At 56.5% G+C, this 20,614-nt stretch overlaps 2 protein-coding genes across 12 annotated transcripts in view; both read left to right on the forward strand.

Annotated features, from left to right (window-relative positions):
• ADGRG1 (adhesion G protein-coupled receptor G1) overlaps positions 1-17,146 on the forward strand; it is a 39,302-nt gene extending 22,156 nt beyond the window's left edge. For 8 of the 9 annotated variants that reach the window (XM_017675649.3, XM_017675656.3, XM_017675654.3 and 5 more), the window contains 13 exons: positions 4,388-4,472; positions 5,034-5,456; positions 6,578-6,710; positions 7,255-7,402; positions 8,025-8,156; positions 8,487-8,603; positions 8,801-8,846; positions 9,088-9,191; positions 9,933-10,051; positions 11,498-11,766; positions 13,061-13,169; positions 14,141-14,409; positions 15,570-17,146. In XM_017675649.3, coding sequence (XP_017531138.3) covers positions 4,388-4,472; positions 5,034-5,456; positions 6,578-6,710; positions 7,255-7,402; positions 8,025-8,156; positions 8,487-8,603; positions 8,801-8,846; positions 9,088-9,191; positions 9,933-10,051; positions 11,498-11,766; positions 13,061-13,169; positions 14,141-14,409; positions 15,570-15,700 — 2,085 coding nt within the window. In that variant the 3' untranslated portion in view covers positions 15,701-17,146. Of the gene's footprint in view, positions 1-897; positions 917-4,387; positions 4,473-5,033; positions 5,457-6,577; positions 6,711-7,254; positions 7,403-8,024; positions 8,157-8,486; positions 8,604-8,800; positions 8,847-9,087; positions 9,192-9,932; positions 10,052-11,497; positions 11,767-13,060; positions 13,170-14,140; positions 14,410-15,569 lie in introns of those variants that run through there. The other variant, XM_017675657.3, reaches the window with a different exon arrangement.
• Positions 17,147-17,286: 140 nt separating this feature from the next.
• Positions 17,287-20,614, forward strand: part of ADGRG3 (adhesion G protein-coupled receptor G3) — a 31,577-nt gene continuing 28,249 nt past the window's right edge. For all 3 annotated transcript variants that reach the window (XM_073226189.1, XM_073226190.1, XM_017675662.3), the window contains exon 1: positions 17,287-20,246. In XM_073226189.1, coding sequence (XP_073082290.1) covers positions 20,186-20,246 — 61 coding nt within the window. In that variant the 5' untranslated portion in view covers positions 17,287-20,185. The remainder of the gene's footprint in view (positions 20,247-20,614) is intronic.

Raw genomic sequence — 20,614 nt, forward strand, 5'->3', positions numbered from 1 at the left:
AGCTAAATCTCAAAAGATCACAGGGCTAGAATAGGCATTCCAGGCAAAGGGGGAGTGTGGAGGTGGAGTGGGTAAATTTGTGGTCCCCAATGCATGTAAAAGGAAAGAGAAGCAAAGCAGAGGGGGACCAGCCACGGGGCATCTTCCTGGCTAGCCTGCCCTGCCCAGGAAGGGTTAACCCCAAAGCCGGCCAGGCCCTGTCCACTCAACTTCCACCTCTGTTCTCTGAGGAAATGGGTTTTCCAGGAGCCTGCACTGGGTCAGCGGTGACTCGTGGCTCTACATGGATGGCAGAGGAAGTGACTCAGGCCCTGGGGGAGAAAGTGAGCCTCGGTGCTCTGCCCCTTGCCTGCTCCCCCACCATGGGTGGGCAGGGCTGGGGCTGGGCAGGAGCCAGAGCCCCTTCTCCTAGGCCCAGGTAGTCTGCGGCTGGGGGGCTGGGGCATTGGCTTAGATTAGCCCTGGCCCCCTGGGCTCTGCCTGGATCTTTGGGCCCGCCACAGTGGTGGGTCCCATTGTGTGAAGCTGGGCCGGACTGTTCTGTTCTCTGGGTGTGTTTACGGAAGGCCTGAAGGCAAGGACGGCTCCACCAGCAGGGGAGCTGCTGCGTGGGGCCCTCTAGGTGGGGGGGCCTCAGCCCCCAAACCCTCTCTCAGGCTGGAATCGTCCAGCTGCCTGTGGTCCTGGCTCCCCCTACCTCTCCCCTTTGCCTCCCTTTTTCTTTGGGGTCTCCCCAAACCAGGGAACCATGCATCTCTAGAACCTTTGCTTCCAGTTCTGCCAGGAATTCTCTCGGGTGGGACCCAGGACTGTGTGACCTTGGAACAGACAGCCCTTCCCTAGCCTCAGTTTCCTATCTGTAAAATGGCAAAGCAGTAGGATCAGCAATGGAGGACGGCTCCGAGGATTTGACATGGTAATGTAGACAGTGCCCCTGCTGTTATTTTAGTGCTGTTGCTAGGATACTCTGCTCAGTGACTCTCCAGCTCTGGCCCAGCGCTGTGTGAGGTTAGATGAGGGTCTTGCCTGTGGGCTGGTGTTTGGATCTAAGAAAATCCACTGGATGAGGCCCATCCAGCTCTGTGGCTCCACAGACCAGGGACAAGGTTTTGTCCAGGTAGTCCATGCGGAGGTTCATGTGTGGGCCCCTCACTCTCGGTTCTGGGGTTCAGCCTTCAGCCTGCAGGCCCCCTTCCTCCTGGCTGAGACAGGTGATGGGCATTTGGGGTGGTGACCGCAGGGCATTCTGCCACCCTGCTAGAGGTCCCGGGGGTGTGTGGCCTCCATCATGGGTGCTGACGCGCCCTCTGAGTGGGCTGCATGGGGCAGCAGGTGTGTGTTGTCCAAGGAGAAGGCAGTGGGGGGTGCTCCCCTGGCCGTGGGCAGCAGATGGAGGGAGGAGGGTGCGGTGAGATGGGCGGCAGGCACGGTTCTCTGTCGTGTGGAGTCGGGGTGGGAAGTGCCGAGTGGACAAGCAAGACAGTGCCTCCCCGGCCCCTTCTGTGCTGGATGCTTCTTGTCACCAGTGCAGCTCTCCTGTCCCTCAGGAGGGTTCTCCCAACAGCGTCAGGTGCGGGCTGGGAGGAGGGAAGCTTTCCCGTGGGGGAAGGGGGCTTCCAGCCTTCCCGCTGCACTACCGGAAAGGAGGTTTCATGCTCTAAGAATTTCCCATCAGGGTGCTCTGGAGGCCAAGCTGGCCACTGGGGCCACGAGGGGGCATATGGAGAGTGGGAGGGGAGGGGAGAGAGTTAGGGGCCTGTGACAGGCCCAGGGGGTTGAGTTAGGGGCAGGCATGCATGAGCTGGTCAGAAAGTGCACAGAGGTATTTAGCTAACACATGTGGCCTTTACCACACGCATGGCCCTGTTGTAAGTTCTTTACAGGTGTCAATTAATTTAATTCTCATAATGACTCTTGAGGTAGGCTCGGTGTTTGATTGTATCTATAGATGAAGAAAATGAGGCCCAGAGAGGGTAGGTAACTAGCCCAAGGCCACACAGCTTGTGAGTGGGGTAGCTGGGGCTTGAACCCCTGCTGTCTGGCTCCAGAGTCTACTCCACTGACTAAGTGTGGGTTAAAGGAACCAGGCTTCCCCTCCACGTCAGATCCCAAGAATGTCAGTGGACACAGAGTTGTCTACCTTGGCGTGGCTGTTCAAACAGCCAGGAAGTATCAGGGTCATATAGTCAGCCCTCGCCTGTGTTTGAATCCCTTGTATGGTTTTTGACAAGGGGCAGCCTTGCTTATGCCCCTCTGATGGCAGGAAGCTCACTCCTTGTCTCTGCCTCCTGTGCTCGCAAAGGTCAGACTGGGTAGCTTGATGCAAGTGGATGATTCTGCCGTTTCCTGGGGCCTTGTCTACCCACAGTGAGTAGCTCACTTTGATGGTCAGTGAGCCAAAGAGGTGCATGGATTCTGACCAGCTCCATCCTTGCTGGCTGTGTGATGTCAGGAAGTCATTGACCCTCTCTGGGACTTGAATCCCAATGCCATAAAATGGAAAATTTGGGCCGGATTCTCAGAGTGACTTGTGAGCTATGAGTTCACAAGTACAGAGCAGTGTTCGCAGTGAGGGGGGCTGCCTGGGAGGCAACATTTGGATTGGGGATAAGAGACAGCAAGAGGGACTGACAGAAAGAAGGAAAGAGGGGATCCAGAAGGGACATGTTTCTGTCCCCAGATGCTGGGTTTCTTTGGTCTGGGGTGGCAGGAGGCAGTTTCAAAAGGAGCCAGAATGCTCAGGCAGGACGCAGAGTGAAAACATAAAAATTGCAACCTAGGAAATAGTGGCCATTCCCTAAAGCACTTTCACATCCTTCTTCTAAGGGGCCCTGTAATGCCACCAGGGCAGGATGATGAGCCAGTTGACCAATAACTGGACTAATAAGGCCCAAGAAACTGGGGTTCCATTACACATGGTGGGAGTAGGAGACGGGCACTAGCTTGATGGGGCCAGGTTAGTTTGAGAAAGGCCCATGAGCCAATGAGCTCCTGCCTGGGTCACCTCTCCCTGTAATTCTGCCCTCAAATAGTCCATCCAAAAGCCACCTCTTCCTGGAAGCCCTCCTTGGTTTCTTCTAGTCTCAAGACTCCTTATGTGCGCCCAGGTTGTCAAGCTTCCCTTCATCTGGCTTGTGGCAGATGATTACACCTGTCACCATGGCCATCTGTAGTTCCCCACAGGGTGAGGATGCCTGTTGTGTCTGTCGGCACCCAGCTCAGTCACAGGGCCAGCTGGCTGTGGAAAGGGCCAAGCCAGCTGGCATCTCTACTAGTGCCACGTATGTAGGTTCCCTGCCAGGCACTACAGTACTGACCAGGCAGGGAAGGTCCTTGGCCTCTGAAGTAATCTTGGGCAAGTCATTTAAGCCCTTAGGCTTCAGGTTCCCTGATTACGAAATGGGCCGACAGTAAGGCCCACTTTGTAGGGTTGGAGTGAGGACTGATACAGGTACAGGGGTGAGGTGGGTCAGCACAGGCTGGCAGATAGTAGGTGTCAGCTAGTAGAGGCTGGGGGGTCAGAAGTGCCCACTCTATGTCAGTATGGCACGGGGTAGCTGCGCCTCCCCTCACTTGGGCCATCCTGTGAGTGTCTCCCCACCAGACTGCCACCAACCTCTGCCTTTCCAGCTGCCCAGGGCTCTGGGAACTGGCTCTGCCTGGTGGTCATGACAGGAAGTACACTTCCCCTCTGGCCCCTGTAGAAGGCGCTGTGGGTGCGCTAACATTTCCCTCGCGGTCCAACACAGCCTCCACCTGCTCCCCATTTTGTCCAGCAACCTTTGTCAGCATGCACCAAAGGCTCTGGGCCCAGAGATGGATCAGGAGCTCCCTGGCTGGCTGGAGGGAATGCACCATACTACCGCAGGGGGACAGCAGAGGGGGCCCTGCCCAGTGATGGCAGCCAAAGGAAGCCAGCAGTGACTGTGGAAGGAGTTGAGGGAAGCTTCCTGGGAGAAGCGTCCTCTGAGCTGGGTCTCAGGCACGATGATGGTGAGGTTCCTGGAGGAGAACCATGAGAACCTCTGTGTCTTTCAGACCCGGGGAAGCCGGGGTGTGGGTCCAGGAGGTGCTGTGGAACCTTTCTCTCCAGATTCTAGCCAAGATTACCCCATCTGTGCTGGGTCCAGAGGGAGGACTGTTACTAGCCCATTTTCCGTGACTTATGTGGGGTCATGCAGCAAGTGAGAAGTGGATCTGGGTCTTGAACTCAGCTGGGTGCTGGGCAGCCTCCACCTCCTGATGCTCAGCTCCTGGTAGTTCTGGGGAAGTCCACGGGCTGTTTCCACACTTGTCTCAACCATGTTACATTGACCTTTCCTCTACAAGGTTGGCCCAACCCTGCTGGGCAGTCAGGCCACTGGCTTACACTCCTGGCTTCTTCCAGGTGGTGACTCTGGAGAGGAAGATGATTGCCCAAGGGCTGCTGTGGGCAGTGCTGTTCCTGCAGGGTCTGCTCTTCCTGCTTCAAGGTAGGCTTTCCTGGGGTGCCCTGGGACTGCTGTGACTTATGTTCAAATGCACCCATGTCTATGACAGCTGCCAGCAACTCCACTAACCCCTCTGGGCAGGCACAGACCTGCAGACACAGCTCAGCAAGTGGATGGCATCTTGAGGAAAAGTCACCTCTTCTTTCTGGTAGATTCAGCCCCACAGTGCACATCTTAGGGTGGGGAACATGGACTGGGTCTGAACCCTATTCACCTCAGCAGCCAGAGCATCCTTGTGTAGTGTGCAGGCTGCACAACTGTCTATAGCCGGAATGGCCTCATCAAATACTTGATTGCTATTTAAACTTTTTCTTAACCTTTGAAATCATTGTTAATTTTGAGTTTGTTCTTTTCATATTTTGGAGCCAATAATTTTGAAAAGGGTAGACTCACATTTTTGTAGACCCTTGGAGGTATAGGCCCTTGGACTGTGTGTGGGTCCCAGGTACTGGGCTCCGGTATTCTGAGCCCAGAGCCTGCCCCCTGCTAGGCTCCTAGCTGGCTCCTGCCCCAGAGACCCATCTGCAGTTTCTGCCTCCCCAGGTGCCCATGGCATGGCCTCACGAGAAGACTTTCGCTTCTGCGGTCAGCGGAACCAGACCCAGAAGAGCAGCCTTCATTATAAAGAAGCGTCAGAGCTGCACATCTCCATCAAGAACTCTGAGGAGGCCCTCATAATCCATGCTCCCTTCCTTGGAGTCCCCCCAACTTCCCAATTCTTCCCTGACCCCAGGGGCCTCTACCACTTCTGCCTCTACTGGAATCGCCGTGCTGGAAAATTGCATCTTCGCTATGGCAAGAAGGACTTTGTGCTGAGTGCCCAAGCCTCTGACCTCCTATGCTTCCGGCATCAGGAGAGAAGCCCGGTCCAGGGCCCCCCACTGCTTGCCACCTCTGTGAGCTCCTGGTGGAGCCCCGAGAACACCAGTCTCCCCAGCGCTGCCGGCTTCACCTTCTCCTTCCACAGTAAGGCGACTTCCAGGCAGAAGGAACGAATTGGGTGGAGGCCTGGAGGCAGGGAAGATGTAATGCCAGGCAGGCTTGAAAGGGGACCGGGTCTGAATGTCAGGTCACAGAGCTCAGGCTCTGCACACAGGCAGTGGGGAGCCGTTGAAGGTGTCTGCAGAGTGGAGTGTGACCCAGGGTGTGCTTCAGGAAGGTTGTGGGAAGGTAGGGGTGATGGCCAACGTCCCATCGAGGAGCTGCAGGGAAGGCCTGGGGGAAGGAAGATGAGTTCTGACCAGGGTGGGAGCAGAGAATTAAAAGATGGGATGGATGTCAAGAACTGAGGAAGAACAGAGGAAGAATTCTGCTTCATCAGCACCATTGTCAATTGTTTATCTTCATTCTGCAGAGGTGGAAACTGAGGCACAGGGAGGCACAAAGTTGTGAGCTAGTGAGTGAGTGAGCCAGGATTTGAACCCAGCAGCTGATGGGCATGGGGTTGGGGGTGGGAGGGAGGGAAGTAGAGAGGCTGACGCTGCAGGGTGCAGGCTGCCAGTTCCACGTGGGGTGTGACAGGTGAGATGTGGCCAGCGCCTTGCAGGAGAGGGTGGCCAGACAAGCTGGAGGCTTCATTGAGGGTCTAGGGTTTCCCTGACTCTTACTCTTCAGGCAGCTGCAGTGTGGAGTGGGGCTCCCAGGGGTAGGAGCATAGCACTTTGAATAATGTTAGCAGCTCCAGGCCCATGAAAATGCTGGGGGTGGAGGGAGCAGGTCCAGCTCCTGACCCAGGTATGGCAGACAAGGCCAGGGCAGTAGATGGGGCTCCCCACCCCCAGACTGGGACAAGCTCGCCCAGCTTCAAAGTGCAGCCAGGAGGGTGCCTGGGTAAGTGTGTCCTTCCTGTCCGGGCTCGAAGTTGCTGCAGGGCTTCATGTGACAGAGCCCCACGTGGCTGGCCTCATCTCTGAGTGACCTCGCGGGAGTCTACCCCACCCCTTGGAGCCTCAGTTTCCTATTCTGCAAAATGGGGATTCAAGTACCCAGAATTGTGTGAGGATTAAAATGGAAGAGCATAATGGGTGTGGCCCGGCACCTCTGTCAATGGCCTTAGGCACTTCTATCTGTCTGTCCCTCTCTCCCAGATCCTCTCCAGAAGGCTTCCCACAATGCCTCCGTGGATATGTGTGAGGTGAAGAGGGACCTCCAGCAGCTCAGCCAGCTTCTGAAGCATCCCCATAAGGCCTCAAGGAGGCCCTCATTCTCCCCTGCCAGGCAGTAAGCATGACCCCTCCCACCAGACCTGGGCCTGGGCAGGGCGGGGACTGGAGTGGGAAGCTGGATGGGGGCCTCTCCTGGGACTGGAATGTTCTTCTGGGCTTTCCATCTCCTACTGGAGGAACCCAGCCCCTCACCTGCCTGAGTTTGTAAAAACAAATATCACCCACCGTGCCAGGACAGCCATCCCAAGTCTGGCTCCTTTTAGAGCTAAGCACACTAAGGCCCAGGGATGGGCAGGGCTGCTCCATGGCCACAGAGTGGGCCGGTCTAGGCAGAAGTGGGCCCAGAACCTGGTGCTCAGGAGAGTCTCCACCCCTGTCCCTCTTTCCTGTTTGCTGTGCTGCTCCAGCTTCCTCCCCACCCTGCCCCCGCAGGTCACTCTCTTTCCCACACTCGTGGGGCTGTTTTTCTCTCTTGCTCCCTCTTCTTTCCCCTGGCCCTCTTTCCGTCTGCCTCCTCCTGCCCAGTCTCTCCTCTCCCTGTCTTCCTGCCGGCCTGAACCTACCTCCCCAGCAGTCACCTATCTTCTCCCCACCGCCAGGCAGCTGCAGAGCCTGGAGTCGAAGCTGAGCTCTGTGAAGTTCACAGGGGACACAGTGTCCTTCGAGGAGGATCAGATCAACGCCACGGTGTGGAAGCTGCAGCCCGCAGCCAGCCTCCAGGACCTGTACATCCACTCCCGGCATGAGGTCAGGAGCCGGGATCAGCCGCCAGGGCCGGAAGCAGCTGTGGGGGCCTGGAGCACCCATCTCCTGGGCCTCTGAGGACCAGATATGTGCAGACAAGGAAGGCATCAGGCCCAGGGAATAACCTGTCAGTGATGACCTTGTGGCACTGAGGATTCTTCCTGGCACAGTGGTGTGGACAGAGGTGGGGGGCACAGCTGCTGCCTGCCCCAGGGTCTCCTGCAGGCCCCTGTGTGAACAGAAGACCAACCCCCGTATGCATGTGCATGCACCTCAGGCTTGCGGCTGCCCCTTGAGTGGGCCTGGTGAGCCGAGAACCACCCACACTGCCCTTGTGTCCCACCATGCCAGGATGCCATAAGCAGAACTGGTGTCAGAGACCCAGGCAACAGAACACTGCGTGATTCTCCCAGGCCTGTTTGGCCCTGGGGCCCTGAGCTCTAACCACAAGGCTCCCCAACAGGCCCTGGCGTCAAGGAAAGGAGGGGTGAGAAAGGCTGTTGTGAGTCAGTCACGGCTTCCTGAAGGAAGGGGTTTAGAGATGGCAGCACCTAGGGAGATGCGGGGGGTTGTGAAGGGCAGCTGGGAGGCCCCCTCTGGGCTCTAAGGCCACTCTGGTCTGCAGGAGGAGCAGAGGGAGATCCTGGAGTACTCAGTGCTGCTGCCCCGTGCACTCTTCCAGAAGACCAAAGGCCGGAGAGGGCATCCTGAACAGAGACTCCTCCTGGTGGACTTCAGCAGTCAAGCCCTGTTCCAGGTGTGGGGCCCGCGTCCTCATGCCCTCCCCAGGGGAAAGCAGTTTCTGTCTGATGGAGAAACGGAAGGGAGGCTTGGAGCCTCTGCGAATCGGAGCCTTTCATTGTAAAGTCAGAAATTGGGCTACAACATGCCAATCTCCTTGGGAGATGTCTAAATAGTGTTCCCACTAAAGTGTAAATGACTACATGTGCAAGAAATTGTTTCCAGAGAGAGACTCAGCCTCTCAGAGCCATGTGCTGGCGAGTCTAGAGAACCCAGGGGACTTCTGGGCCTTTCTTCTTAGCCCTAAGCCCCCTCCTTACTCTCTTTCCCCACCCCAAATATCTAGGACAAGAATTCCAGCCAAGTGTTGGGTGAGAAGGTCTTGGGTATTGTCGTGCAGAACACCAAAATAGCCAACCTCTCAGAGCCTGTGGTGCTCACCTTCCAGCACCAGCCACAGCCGGTGAGCGAGCAGCCCATCCAAGGAGACAAGGGTCCCCGCTAGCCCACGTCCCCCTTTCCTCCCCCCGCCTCTGAATCACTAATCTTTAACAAAATGATCAGGTCCAAATGGGGTGGTGGCCAGACACAGACTTCCTTGGTCTGCCCCATAGAGGACTGGACTGTAATGGGATCCACTCTCCTTTCTTGTCCCTACAGAAGAATGTGACTCTACAGTGTGTATTCTGGGTTGAAGACCTGACATGTGAGTGTAGAGGGGTCTCTGGGTAGGCATCTGGAGGAGAAGGGGGGAACCTAGAGGGTAGGGGAGATGGGGCTAATCTGGGCTTCCTGGAGAAAGGTGGGCTTTGAACAGGAAGTGACAGACTAGGCATGTGACAGGTGGAGCAAAGGCTCAGAAGAGTGACACCCACCATCCTGGATGGGGTACGGTGGTGTCCTGGGGGACTGGGTTTGATCAGAGCCCTATGCCGTCCCCTCCTCAGCGAGTGGCTCGGGGAGCTGGAGCGATGCTGGGTGTGAGACCATCAGGAGAGAGACGCAGACATCCTGCCTCTGCACCCACCTGACTTATTTTGCTGTGCTTATGGTGAGTGGTCCCACTCTGCCCTGTAGCCACGCCACAGGCTGGGTTCTTGCTGGGTGCCAGCCACTTTGCACAAGCCCTGAGGTGTCTCCTGTTGTCCCATTTTATAGATAAGGAAACTGAGGTCCAGAGAGGTTAGGCAACTTTCCCAAGGTCACACAGCTAGTCAGTGAAAGAGCTGGTCCCTGAAGCCCTTGCTCTTTATCCCTAAATTTTGGTGTGTGATAAAAATGCTGATTCCATAGATCTGGAGTGGGGCCAGAAGTATGTTTCTAATGAGCCCCCCAGGGGTTGCTGAGGCCCCACGTGGGGGCCCTGGTGGTGGACTGCAGTGCCCCATGACCACAGAAGCTTCATATATTAGGTTCATTCTCCCAGAATCTTAGGACCCCAGCACCTGCGGGACGGAAGTGGTCTTCCAGCTCTCCTGGGTATGGGAAACTCATTCCCTCACAGGAAATTTATTCTGATGCTGAATGTTGTAGAAAAATAATCAGTGCCAGGACAGAAAAGGTGGAGCTCTTAGCCCTTGTGGGTCAGGGACTCATTGGAGAATGAGGTGAAAGCTGTAGACCCTTCCTGCAGACACATGCACTCATAGGACCACATTCTGCTCAGTTCGGGGGAGGGGGCTTCAGAGACCCCAGACCCACCTGGGGACCACAAGTTAGCCCCACACCTGGGCAAACCCTCAGTGTCGAGTTGGGAGCACAGAAGCAGCCCTGACCTGTCTTGTTTACCCAGGTCGCCTCCGTGGAGGTGGACGCCTCGCACAAGCACTTCCTGACGCTGCTGTCCTACGTGGGCTGTGTCATCTCCGCCCTGGCCTGTGTCCTCACCCTCGCCGCCTCCCTCTGCTCCAAGTAAGACAGGAGGTGGAAAGTGGGAGGGAGAACCTCTATTCCAGACCCACAGCCTGGAACCCCACAATGGTGGGAACCCAACTGGAGGTTGGCCCAGCTGACCCAAAATGTGTGTGGCCAGAGCCCTGGGTGTGCAGTCAGCTGACCCCTGGGGGCTGCCTTTCCTCCTCAGATCTGTGATAGTGGACAACATTGCATTAACCAATTTATTCACTGCCAACAGTGAACACTGGGAGAGCTGACATAAAAATCTAGGTTTCTGCCTCCGAGTGGTCACATGTGAAACCCCTAAAAACACATAAGAACGTCATGGTGACAGTGATAATGGCTGACATGTACATTGTGCTTTACATGCACAAACTTGGTTTGCTCCTCACAAGGCCCCTAGGAAAGAGTGCTCACAGAGGGCAGGGGACTTGCCGGGGGTCACAGAGCAAGAGAGAGCAGAGGCGGGCTTGAATCCAGGCAGGCGGGCTCCAGGCCCACCGGCACCAGTTACTGGAGCCAAGTGGCAGCAGCTGCTGTGGACAGGCATGGCTTCAAGGGTTCTCTGCAGCACCCTATTCTCTGCTGTGTGCTTTGAAGCCTCTTCCCTCAGGCATTTGGGTCTGAGCCCCCTCACATGGAAGTTTGTCACACAGTCATTTGGGTGCCTCAAGGAGAAAGGAGCCCCCTCGGAATGCCTTCACACCGCTCAGGCTGGCTGTAGAGGGGGGGGGGTCTGGATTGTCAATGCAGGGATTAGCCTACAGAGAGGTCCACTGGCAGTCAGAGCCTGGGCCTGTTTGGGTAAGTGGGGGACACCCTTAGTTCTGTGGGACACCCAGAGCATGCTCACTGTCCTCAGCTATTGGCAGGGGAGGCGGTGGTGCAGGCCTGAGCATGAGTGTGCAGGGGCGACTGTGTTGTGTGTGCCCACAGCCGTGCACATGGTGGGGCTGGAGCGGGTGATGAGGAGGGAAGGCTGATGGCACCCTGGCCTGCACAGAGTCCTGGGGTGGGGGGTGAGACTGGGGTGTGCACGTACAGACTTGCAGACCTGAGGGCAGATGCCCACACCTCATGCTCAGAGGCTCACAGGCACACAGTTGTGCAAACAGGCAGGCATAGGACATGGTTGGCATGGAGTCCCCGAATAGCAACAAACATGGCGCCTTTTCCTCTCCGACTTTGGGAGCACAGTAGGTGCACAGGCACAGGTGGGGAATTACCTGGCTGCAGGCACGGAGTAGAATAGGGAGCGTGTGTGTGTGTGTGTGTGTGTAGCCTGGGAGGGCTGCCTGGAGGAGGAGGAGAAGGAATGGGCACACACACACACACACACACACACACACACACACACACACACACACATGTATATACACCCTGCCATCATATGCTGGTCACCAGGATAACCCTATCCCCTCCCCCCTGGAACCCCTTCCCCCATGCCCCAACCCTGTGCAGGAGGAAGCCTCGGGATTACACCATCAAAGTGCACATGAACTTGCTGCTGGCCATCTTCCTGCTGGATGTGAGCTTCCTACTCAGTGAGCCAGTGGCCCTGGCAGGCTCTGAGGCTGGCTGCCGTGCCAGCGCCATCTTCCTACACTTCTCCCTGCTCGCCTGCCTCTCCTGGATGGGCCTCGAGGGCTACAACCTGTACCGACTTGTAGTAGAAGTCATCGGCACCTATGTCCCTGGCTACCTGCTCAAGCTGAGCATTGTGGGCTGGGGTAAGTTAGTGCGTTGGTGGGCTCCCTAGATCTGCTTCTCCCACTTGGCTTCTAGCAAAACGCAGGCACCTGGTTCTGCTTCTCCACCTGCCTCTCTGGCTGGTCCCTCACAGCTTCCTTCTCACCCATCCTCAGGGGTTCTTTACCTTGCCTGTGTCAAAGTCCCTTCAGGAAAATAAGGTGCTGAGCCTGGTCCCCAAGAAACACATATTCTCCACATTGCTCACTCCCTTAAAAGTGGAGTTGGAAGTCAGGTCTGGGCCTGTTTGGGTGGGTGGGAGACACCCTTAATTCTGTGGGACACCTGGAGCATGCTCATTGTCCTCAGCTAGGAAGGGGGTGCAGGCCTGAGCATGCATGTGCAGGAGCAACTGTGTTGTGTGTGCCCACAGCCCATGCACATGGTGGGGCTGGAGCAGGTGATGAGGAGGAAGGGCTGATGGCACCCTGGCCATCAGACAGGGTGACAGAGACACCATGTATGGATGTGCAGGTTGTGCACTGCTCCAGGCACCCAGCTGGGGGACGAGTGGAGCTGTAGTCCAGTCCTCCACTCATCTGATTCACCCAGGCGGCAGTGACTCTGCCTGTGGATCCCCCTGACCCTCAGGTAACAGATTCCCTGGGGCTCTGGCATTTGTTCTCGGACAGCGACAGCCCAATTCACCTACGGCCTACATCTCCCTTATTGTGGACTGGGAGGCCCCAGGACACACGCCACAAGTCCTTTTGGACGTTGCACGGGCCCACCGACCTCCATGTGTCCCAGACCCCAGCCTGCTGCTCCTCCTGTGCTTCTCATTTGGACTGCTCGTGTTTCCCTCTGTTGATTACATGAAATTCCTTCAGAGTTGGCTCTGTGCCAAGGCCCAGGAGTTTGGTGGCAGGTACCTCCTTCCAGGGGGCTCTCAGTCTCCACCTCATGAGCAAGGTCAGGGCCCAGGGCAGGCACCCCCCGGGGGCAGAACTCTGGATATGCCCCCTTGAACTGCCCTCACCCCACCGGGGTTCTGTCTGCTCCTGCCTCTCGCCTGCAGCATCCAGGCCCTCAGCAGGGAGCTGAGGGCCCTGCTCCTAAGGATAGGGGGGACAGGGTAAGGCCCAGGGAGGTGGTCTCTCTCCCCGGGAAACCCAACCTGGAGTGGGGAAGGGGAGGGTCTGCACTTGGAGGACTTGCCCCGGGTGGGCTGGGTGAGCTCTGGGAGCACAGGCCTGAAAGGAGCCCTCGCCAAAGGGCAGGGGAGGGGAGGGCCTCAGAGGGTGGGAGATGGAGCCCATGCTTTGCTGCTCACAGGCTTCCCCATCTTCCTGGTGACACTGGTGGCACTGGTGGATGTGAACAACTACGGCCCCATCATCCTGGCTGTGCACAGGACTTCAGAGAGTGTTATCTACCCTTCTATGTGAGTAGCTGTGTGCAATCGGGGCAGGAATGTGGGTCCTGGGGTGTAGAGGCCCCAGAGGAGCCTGAGCCTAGGCCACACAGACAGGAGACTCCTGGCGGCCGGGGCTGCTGGGGATACAGGCTTGGCAGTGGCCAGTGCACTGGGCTAGGGTCAGAGAGGGTGAAATAGGCCCAGATCTGCCCCTCACCCACCAGGAGCCCAGTGTGGTCTCAGTTTCCCCATTGTGAGTGGGAGTATAGGTTGGAGCAGGTGGGCCCCACTGTGTTCCTTTGCTATACTCTTCATCTCCCCGTACAGATGGACGTACAGAAGCCCAGAGAGGGCAGGGATCCATGCCACACTGCTCAAGGGCACCCAGCCCAGGCTGGTGGTGGCCCTGCCTATGGGTCCCCTTGAACCTAGACTGGAAGCCAGGATTCCTGAGCCCCAGGCTGGGAAGGAATTCTTTCCCTGGCCCAGTATTTTGAAAATTTCAGTCTTTTTTATATGAGGACCTTGTGATATTTTTGCTTCACCATCTTTGTACCATCTGTATTATTACTTAATACTTTTCTTTAAATCATTTGACTTGTTAATTTAACTATATTTAAAAATTTTTTATACCAATGCTATAAATAGAAAACAAGCATCACTCATCATACTCAGTGAATAATCATGAAAACAAACATGGGACAAGAAAAAACCCTGGCATTGAATGCTGGCTGAAGGCTGTGTGCCTGAGGCTGCCTCTCTGTGGAAAAGAGAGCCTAGCAGGTTGTTAGACATGTGGAAAACACATGAGCACCAAGTGGGCCTTTCCTTGACTATAGAGAGGAATAAAGGAGAATGGAAAAGAAAGTGATTTTCTGTCTTGTGAGTCAGGGGTGTTAAAGCTGCCTGGTGACCTGGCTTCACCATGGCACATGCCGGTGGCCCGGGAAGTGCTGTGCCAGCCTGGACATGCACGAGCCCTCACACCCCTGCCTCAGGTGCTGGATACGGGACTCCGTCGTCAGCCATGTCACCAACCTGGGACTCTTCAGCCTGGTGTTCCTGTTCAACACAGCCATGCTGGGCACCATGGTGGTGCAGATCCTGCGGCTGCGGCCCCGCACCCAGAAGTGGCCTCATGTGCTGACGCTGCTGGGCCTCAGCCTAGTCCTTGGCCTGCCCTGGGCCTTGGTCTTCTTCTCCTTTGCTTCGGGCACCTTCCAGCTTGTAGTCCTCTACTTCTTCAGCATTATTACCTCCTTCCAAGGTAGGTGTGGAGAAGACCCTACCCATTGGCCCAGCCAGGGTGCCCATAGATGGAGCACAGGGAAGGGAAGAGCTGACCCAGGCAACCTGGCACTTCTCTTCTCTGGGCCTCAGTCTTCCCATTCATAACTGGGAGCATCCAGGCCACAGCTGACAAGTCTTTATTGAGCACCTACTATAGGCAGGCCCTATGCTAAGCCAATCAGTTATGAACTGGTTGAGTGAGGGCCTTGCTTACATGGATATCACGGGGAGCTTGTTAGAAGCACGGACTCTGGCCCCTCCAGACTTGCTGAATCAGATCCACACTGCACAGATGCTGGGGGTGCGTGTGCGTGTCCCAGGCTAAGGAGCCTGGTCTGCAGGAAGAGCACTCCAGGCAGAGGGAGAAGCAAGAGCCAAGGTCCTGAGGTGGAAACTAGCTGTGTGTTGGGAGAACAGTGAGGAGGAGCGAGCTTAATGGGCAGTGAGTTGGGGGAGGTCAGGGGATGAGGGGCGAGGAGCAGAGAGGTGGGATCATAAGGGCCTGGGTTGATCTGCCCTACCTGCACCCCTCCAGCCCATGCCCCCCACATCATACAGAGTCACATGCACCCCTGCTCTGTTCTGGCCATGCCAGGTAGGGAGGAGGACTTGGGCAGGAAAGCAGGGAAGCTGAGGCCAGCCTCCCACACGGGAATGGAGGGGAGGAAAGTGTCTTTGTTTTCTCACATGTGAAGTGAAGGGGACCCTGTAAGGATTATAAATCATGCCCCAAAATTCACACAAACATTTAATAAATCAGAGTAATGTCATTTGAGGTGGCGCTATATTGCATGGTGCCTTAACAGGTGTGTTCCAGAGCCTGAATACCAGTGTTTGACTCCTGGGCTGGCCAGGTCTCTTTACCTCCCTGGGCCTCAGTTTTCTCATCTGTAAAACAGAATGATAATGAACAGTCTGGGCCTCAGAGGAACCTCTAGAGAATAAAGTGAGATGGTTGCACAGTGAATTGCACAGTGCCTGGTGCATAGCAGGGGTTTCTGGGGTCACACTGGTGCCGGGAGCCTGTGCAGAGAGGAGGGAAAGGGGCAGATTTGAGTCAAGGGGCTCTGGGAGGGGAAGAGGTAGCAAAGGGCTGCCTGCAGCCTGTTGAGCTCTGTGTCCCCTCCTGGCCCACAGGCTTCCTCATCTTCCTCTGGTACTGGTCCATGCGGCTGCAGGCCCGGGGCGGGCCCTCACCTCTGAAGAGCAACTCGGACAGTGCCAGACTCCCCATCACCTCGGGCAGTACCTCCTCCAGCCGCATCTAGGCCGCCAGCCACCCACCCGTGTGAGGAAGCCGAGATGCGGTCTCTCCTCACTGCTGCCTGTGGCCCCTAAAGCTGGGCCAGGCCCTTGGCGGGTCAGCTGGAGACTGGAGAAGGCTCAGAGACCTCCAAGGGACGGGGCTGTTGCCATGGCAGTGAGACTCCTAGGCTGGGCCTTTGGAATTGGCCTGTGGACAACTTGGCTCTCGGATCCAGCTGGCAGGGGGCTCAGGTGTGGGACTGCCCCCCTGGCCATCCTAACCTGGGACTGAAGGTTGGTCTTAATTCACCCCACTGGGCCCAGCCCTCGTGGCTGGGGGTCAGAAGCCCACAGGCCTCAGGGTCAGGTCCCAGACCTTGGAGGCCTGGCAGCATCCTTAGCTCTGTGTCCTCACCCAGGACAAAAATGTGCCATAGCTGCTCTGTCTCTGGTGATCACCATGAAGGCACTCTGCAGTCCCAAAGGGTGGCCTGTTGCCCTCAGGGCAAATAGGGCTGGGGCAGAGCTTTGAGCCAGACTCCTGGAGGAGGAGAGCCCTCCACCCCTCCAACCCCCGGAGCATAGCGGCGGCTCCTCTCCCTCTGAGCCCACAGCTGTCACCTTCCACTGGCCTCCCCAGCCCTCCTTCTCCCCTCTGTGGCCCTCCCTTCCTCTCCTGGGGCTTCCCCAGCCCTCCACTCATAGCCCAGGGTCCCCAATTCCAGCACTGTATTTTGGGTGGTGGTTTCTAAGAGCTGCCTGGTGCCTACTATACACCTTTATCTACTGCGCAGGCCTTTGCCTGCCCCCGACTCAGACTTAGTATAGATGTTCTGGGCTAAACTAGGTCCATCTGTCCATCTGGGCCTCTGTATAAGCTGCATTACTATTTTTCACCACTGTCAAGCCCACCCCTCACAGGGTCTCTCAGCCTCTCCCAAAGCCCTATTGTGGCAAGAACTGTGGAGCATAGCAGCTCAAATTTGTTTCCACCCCAGCATTCTGCTCTGAAGACTGAGACATGCCTCCCGTGGTGACACTGGCCTAGAGCCCAATGTGCTCCTAGGTGGTTGTTGTCCCTGAATCCCTGCAGACTGTCTCGGGCATGCTTGAGCCCATCACAGTTAATTCTGCTGGACACAGATGGCCAGACCTGATCATTTCCCCTTTCAAGCTCACCGTCTAACGTGCAAGGCATGTATGAGATAAGAGCTCCTGGAGCTACAGGCATGGAGTTGGGGGAGCCATCATTCCAGGCTGGGAATCCAGGAAAACTTCCTGTAGGAGGCAACATTTGACATGGATCTCAGCTTTAAAGATGGGGAGGACTTTCTTTTTAATTACCACTTCATTTGTTTTTTGGATTTAAAAAGTACATGTTCATTGTAGAGAGCTTGGAAACATCGTAGACAAACTTGGAAAGAAGAGTATACAGAAGAAAATAAAAATCAGCTGTTGTTATCATCTAACCAGTGTAAACATTTTGGAGCACTGCCTTCTGAGCTTTCTTCTGTCCTACTGAGAGTCACTGATACAGTCACCTCGAGGCCAGTTGGAACCATGAAGGAGGGAAGAGGGCCATGTGTGTTAGAAATCAACTGCTGGGAACTAACCACCAGGGCAAGGGTGGGGCGTATAAATGGCAACTTGGTGTCAGTGTGGGGAAGCAATGGGGAATGGTGGGGTCTGTGGTAAACTGAAGATTACAAGCCTTATGCCAAGGAGCACCTGCTACTCAGCTCCAGCTGGTCACCGCCTTGCAGGGATGAGGGCCCACATAGCCAGAGCATCTGCCTTTTATGAAAAATGAGAATCTGGGTTGTGGTGGTACAAAATCCTGACTTAAAAATTTTGGCTACTCCAAAAAATTTGCCAGTAAAAAAAAAGATCATGTTTGGGGACTAAATTCAGCCCTTGGCTGGTCCCATGACATATGTAACCAGTTTATTGACCAGTTCTGAAGTAAGCGGGCTGCAAGGAGGAAATGACTGAGCTTTTCTCCCATCATTGCCTTCAACCCTGTTCCATTAAATCTCCCCTGGCCTCCCATCCTGTGACACAGGTGAGGCAGATCTGAAAGGTTTCTGTCCCCAATCAGTTCTGAGAGCAGTTTTGTTTGATTATTGCCATTGTTTGTGTCCAGGTCTAAAGTCCAGCATAGGTCGTCCCCACCTCAGCTCCTTTCTCCCCCTCTTCCTCCGCTCCTGCCTCTTCCATTGGTTTGGGACTCCACCTTCCTCCAACTCCTGAGGGCAGAGAGCAGAACTTCCCAGGGTCCCGACTGGGCAGCTCAGTGGAAGCAGAGCCAGCTCTCCACCTCACAGGCCTCTTAGTCTCTGCAAGAAGGTCTCTTCCAGCCCCACTCACTTGGCTAGATGGGGGGCAAATTCTTCTCTTCAAAGAACTCTCTGGAACATCTAGTTTCTGCTTTTGAGGCAGGCTGAAGTAATGGGGAGGGGCCTCAGCTCAGGGCCCTTCCTTCTCGGGGCAGGCCTTGGATGGGCCACCTGACCCCTTAACCCCAGTGGTCCTTGTCATGCACCTCACTGGGTGGGGTGGGGGAGGCTTTGGATGGCAGGAGTGCTGTCCCCACCAGGGCATGGCTGCATTTGTGCCTAGAAGCACCCCTCTGGTGTGGGAGACACATGCAGTAGCCAGAGGGGTGAATCTGGCTGGGCCCGGCCAGAGGACTGGAGGCCTTGTGCCTGGGCACCGGAGCCCACCTGGAGCCATTGGGACAAGCTGGGGATGGCAGATGGCAGAAAGGGAAGCTACAGCTCTGTCTACCCTGAGATTTAGGGATCCCAGGGCTCTCTAAAGGCCTCTGAACTAGAGTGGTAAGGAAGAGAACCCTCTCTTGCTACCCCCAACCTCCAGTCCCATCTTCCCAGGTGCCCTGGACACTCCGGGTCCCAGTGTGCAAATCTTGAGGCACTTCTTTACAAATAGGTACCCGTGAACCCCTCTGAGGACCCTGGCTCCAGGACAGGTCCCCAGTGGGCCTAGGTCTCAGTTCAAAGCCCTTGCCCACCATCTCACCTAGCCCGCAGCTGGGAGGGAAGCAGCAGGTAGGGGCAGGCCCCTGGGAGGAGGGGAAGGGGGGACCAGTGGCTCCCATCCTCCCACCACCTAAGCCTTCCCTGTAGAGGCAGTTCCTGGGGCTTCATGCCAGATCCCACCTGCCACCCACACACCCTGTGAGTGATTCCCTCCCCAGCCTTCCCCAGCCCAGAGGGCCCAGCAGGGGACTGGATCCTGTCTGGATGCTGTGCGGAAAGAATAGGAAATAAAAGCCAGTTGGGACTGGGTGGGTCCCCAGTTAGACACCCGAGTGGAGCAAGCCTAGCTCTGGCCTGAGCAGGGATGCTAGTGACCTGCACCAGCTTGGCAGGATGCCTCTCCCTTCTGATCTAGTGACCGTGGGACCACGACAATAGCCCTGGCCTCATCCACACATCTTCCAGAGGTGGGACCTGAGTGGTCAGCCCCTCCCCTTCCCTCATGCCACACCCCATGTGTGTTTGCTGCTCCCACTTCCTGCTGGGCCACCTGTGACCAGCCGGGCCATGATGACAATAATTTCACAGCACTGCTAATCATAAAAGGACAGTTATGATAATGGCCACGCCCACTGATTGGGACAATTCCATGTGCATCATCTCAAGAGTTCTCCACATGCCTCAGGAGAGGCTCAGAGCAATGGATGGCACACACAAGCTCACCCAGCCAGGAAGTGGTCAGGATAGATGTCAGCCCAGCCCTGAGCAACCCCCGGAGCCGTGCTCCTGTGGTGGCCCGCCTCGCCTGCATCCTGCCTTTCCCAAGTTATCTGGTCCAGTCTAGTCTAGACTGCTGGGGGAGGGCTGGGGCTCCTTCTTCCCTGCCTGGCCCCCAGCAGGCATGGGTTTCATCCTGGTCTTGTTCAATCCACAGGCATGGAAGAAGGAGCATGAACACCGTCTACGTCTTCATCCTCATCCCTATAGCCAGGCACGTGCATGCCGGGCATGTCTCGGGGCTTCTCAAACCCCTTCTCAGCTCTAGGAGGCAGCTCCATTGCTGTAGCTCTTTATAGAGGAGGAGACTGAGGCTCAGAGAGGCCCCCAGCTTGTGAGAGGAGTGTCTGAGTAGGTGTCCTTGACTCCAAAGCCTGTATTCATCACCACTCCCCAGGGGGCTGCTTGAATTTGGAGGCCTCTGCCCTGTGGGACCCCACCAGGGGCCCTGGGAGCAGCGCCTCTGGGTGGGTTCAGCAGCTCCTAGTGAGTCTGGCCCCCTCTGCTGGTGGCCACAGGGTGGGGTGAAACCAGGAGCGCTGCCTAGTCCCCACCCTCACCTTTCACAACCCAGCAGATGGTGCCATGGAGCAGGAAGGGTGAGAAAGAGGCCACAGGAAGCAGCGGCAGTGTCACTGGCCAGTGTGCAGGGGGTGGGGCGCCTGCTCAGCACAGCCTGGGACAGAGGGACGCACAGCCACAGGGCTCTGACCAGCGTAAGCCTGGCCAAGGATGGTGACACAGAGGGCCTTGGGGGTCCGGCTTCTCCTGCTAGCCTCGCTCTTGGTCTCAGGTGAGCAGCTGGTTTCTCATCCCCTTCTTCCAAGCCTGGGAAACCTGGGGCAGGGACAAGGAGAGGACAGGGAGTGGGGGTGTCTGCAGCACATCCTCCAAGGAGCCACCCTGGGGGCCTCAGCACCTTCTCTAACCTCATCTTCTGGGTTAGATATCATCCCGACAAACGTCCGCCCAGTGCTCAGTGCTTCCCACAGTGCTCTGGAGAGGGGGCAGGGGGCACTCCTCTACGTGGGACCGTGGCGCTCTGACATGCCTGCCTCCAGGACGCAGGGGGGCCCTGGATGAGCTCCCCTCCAGCTGGCCTCTGTGCTCCTGGGGAAGGGGGTCAATTCACTCTGGAGGCTGAGGCCAGACAGGGCCTAC

The sequence above is a fragment of the Manis javanica genome, chromosome 17 (assembly GCF_040802235.1).
Source record: "Manis javanica isolate MJ-LG chromosome 17, MJ_LKY, whole genome shotgun sequence".
Classification (NCBI taxonomy): Eukaryota; Metazoa; Chordata; class Mammalia; order Pholidota; family Manidae; genus Manis; species Manis javanica.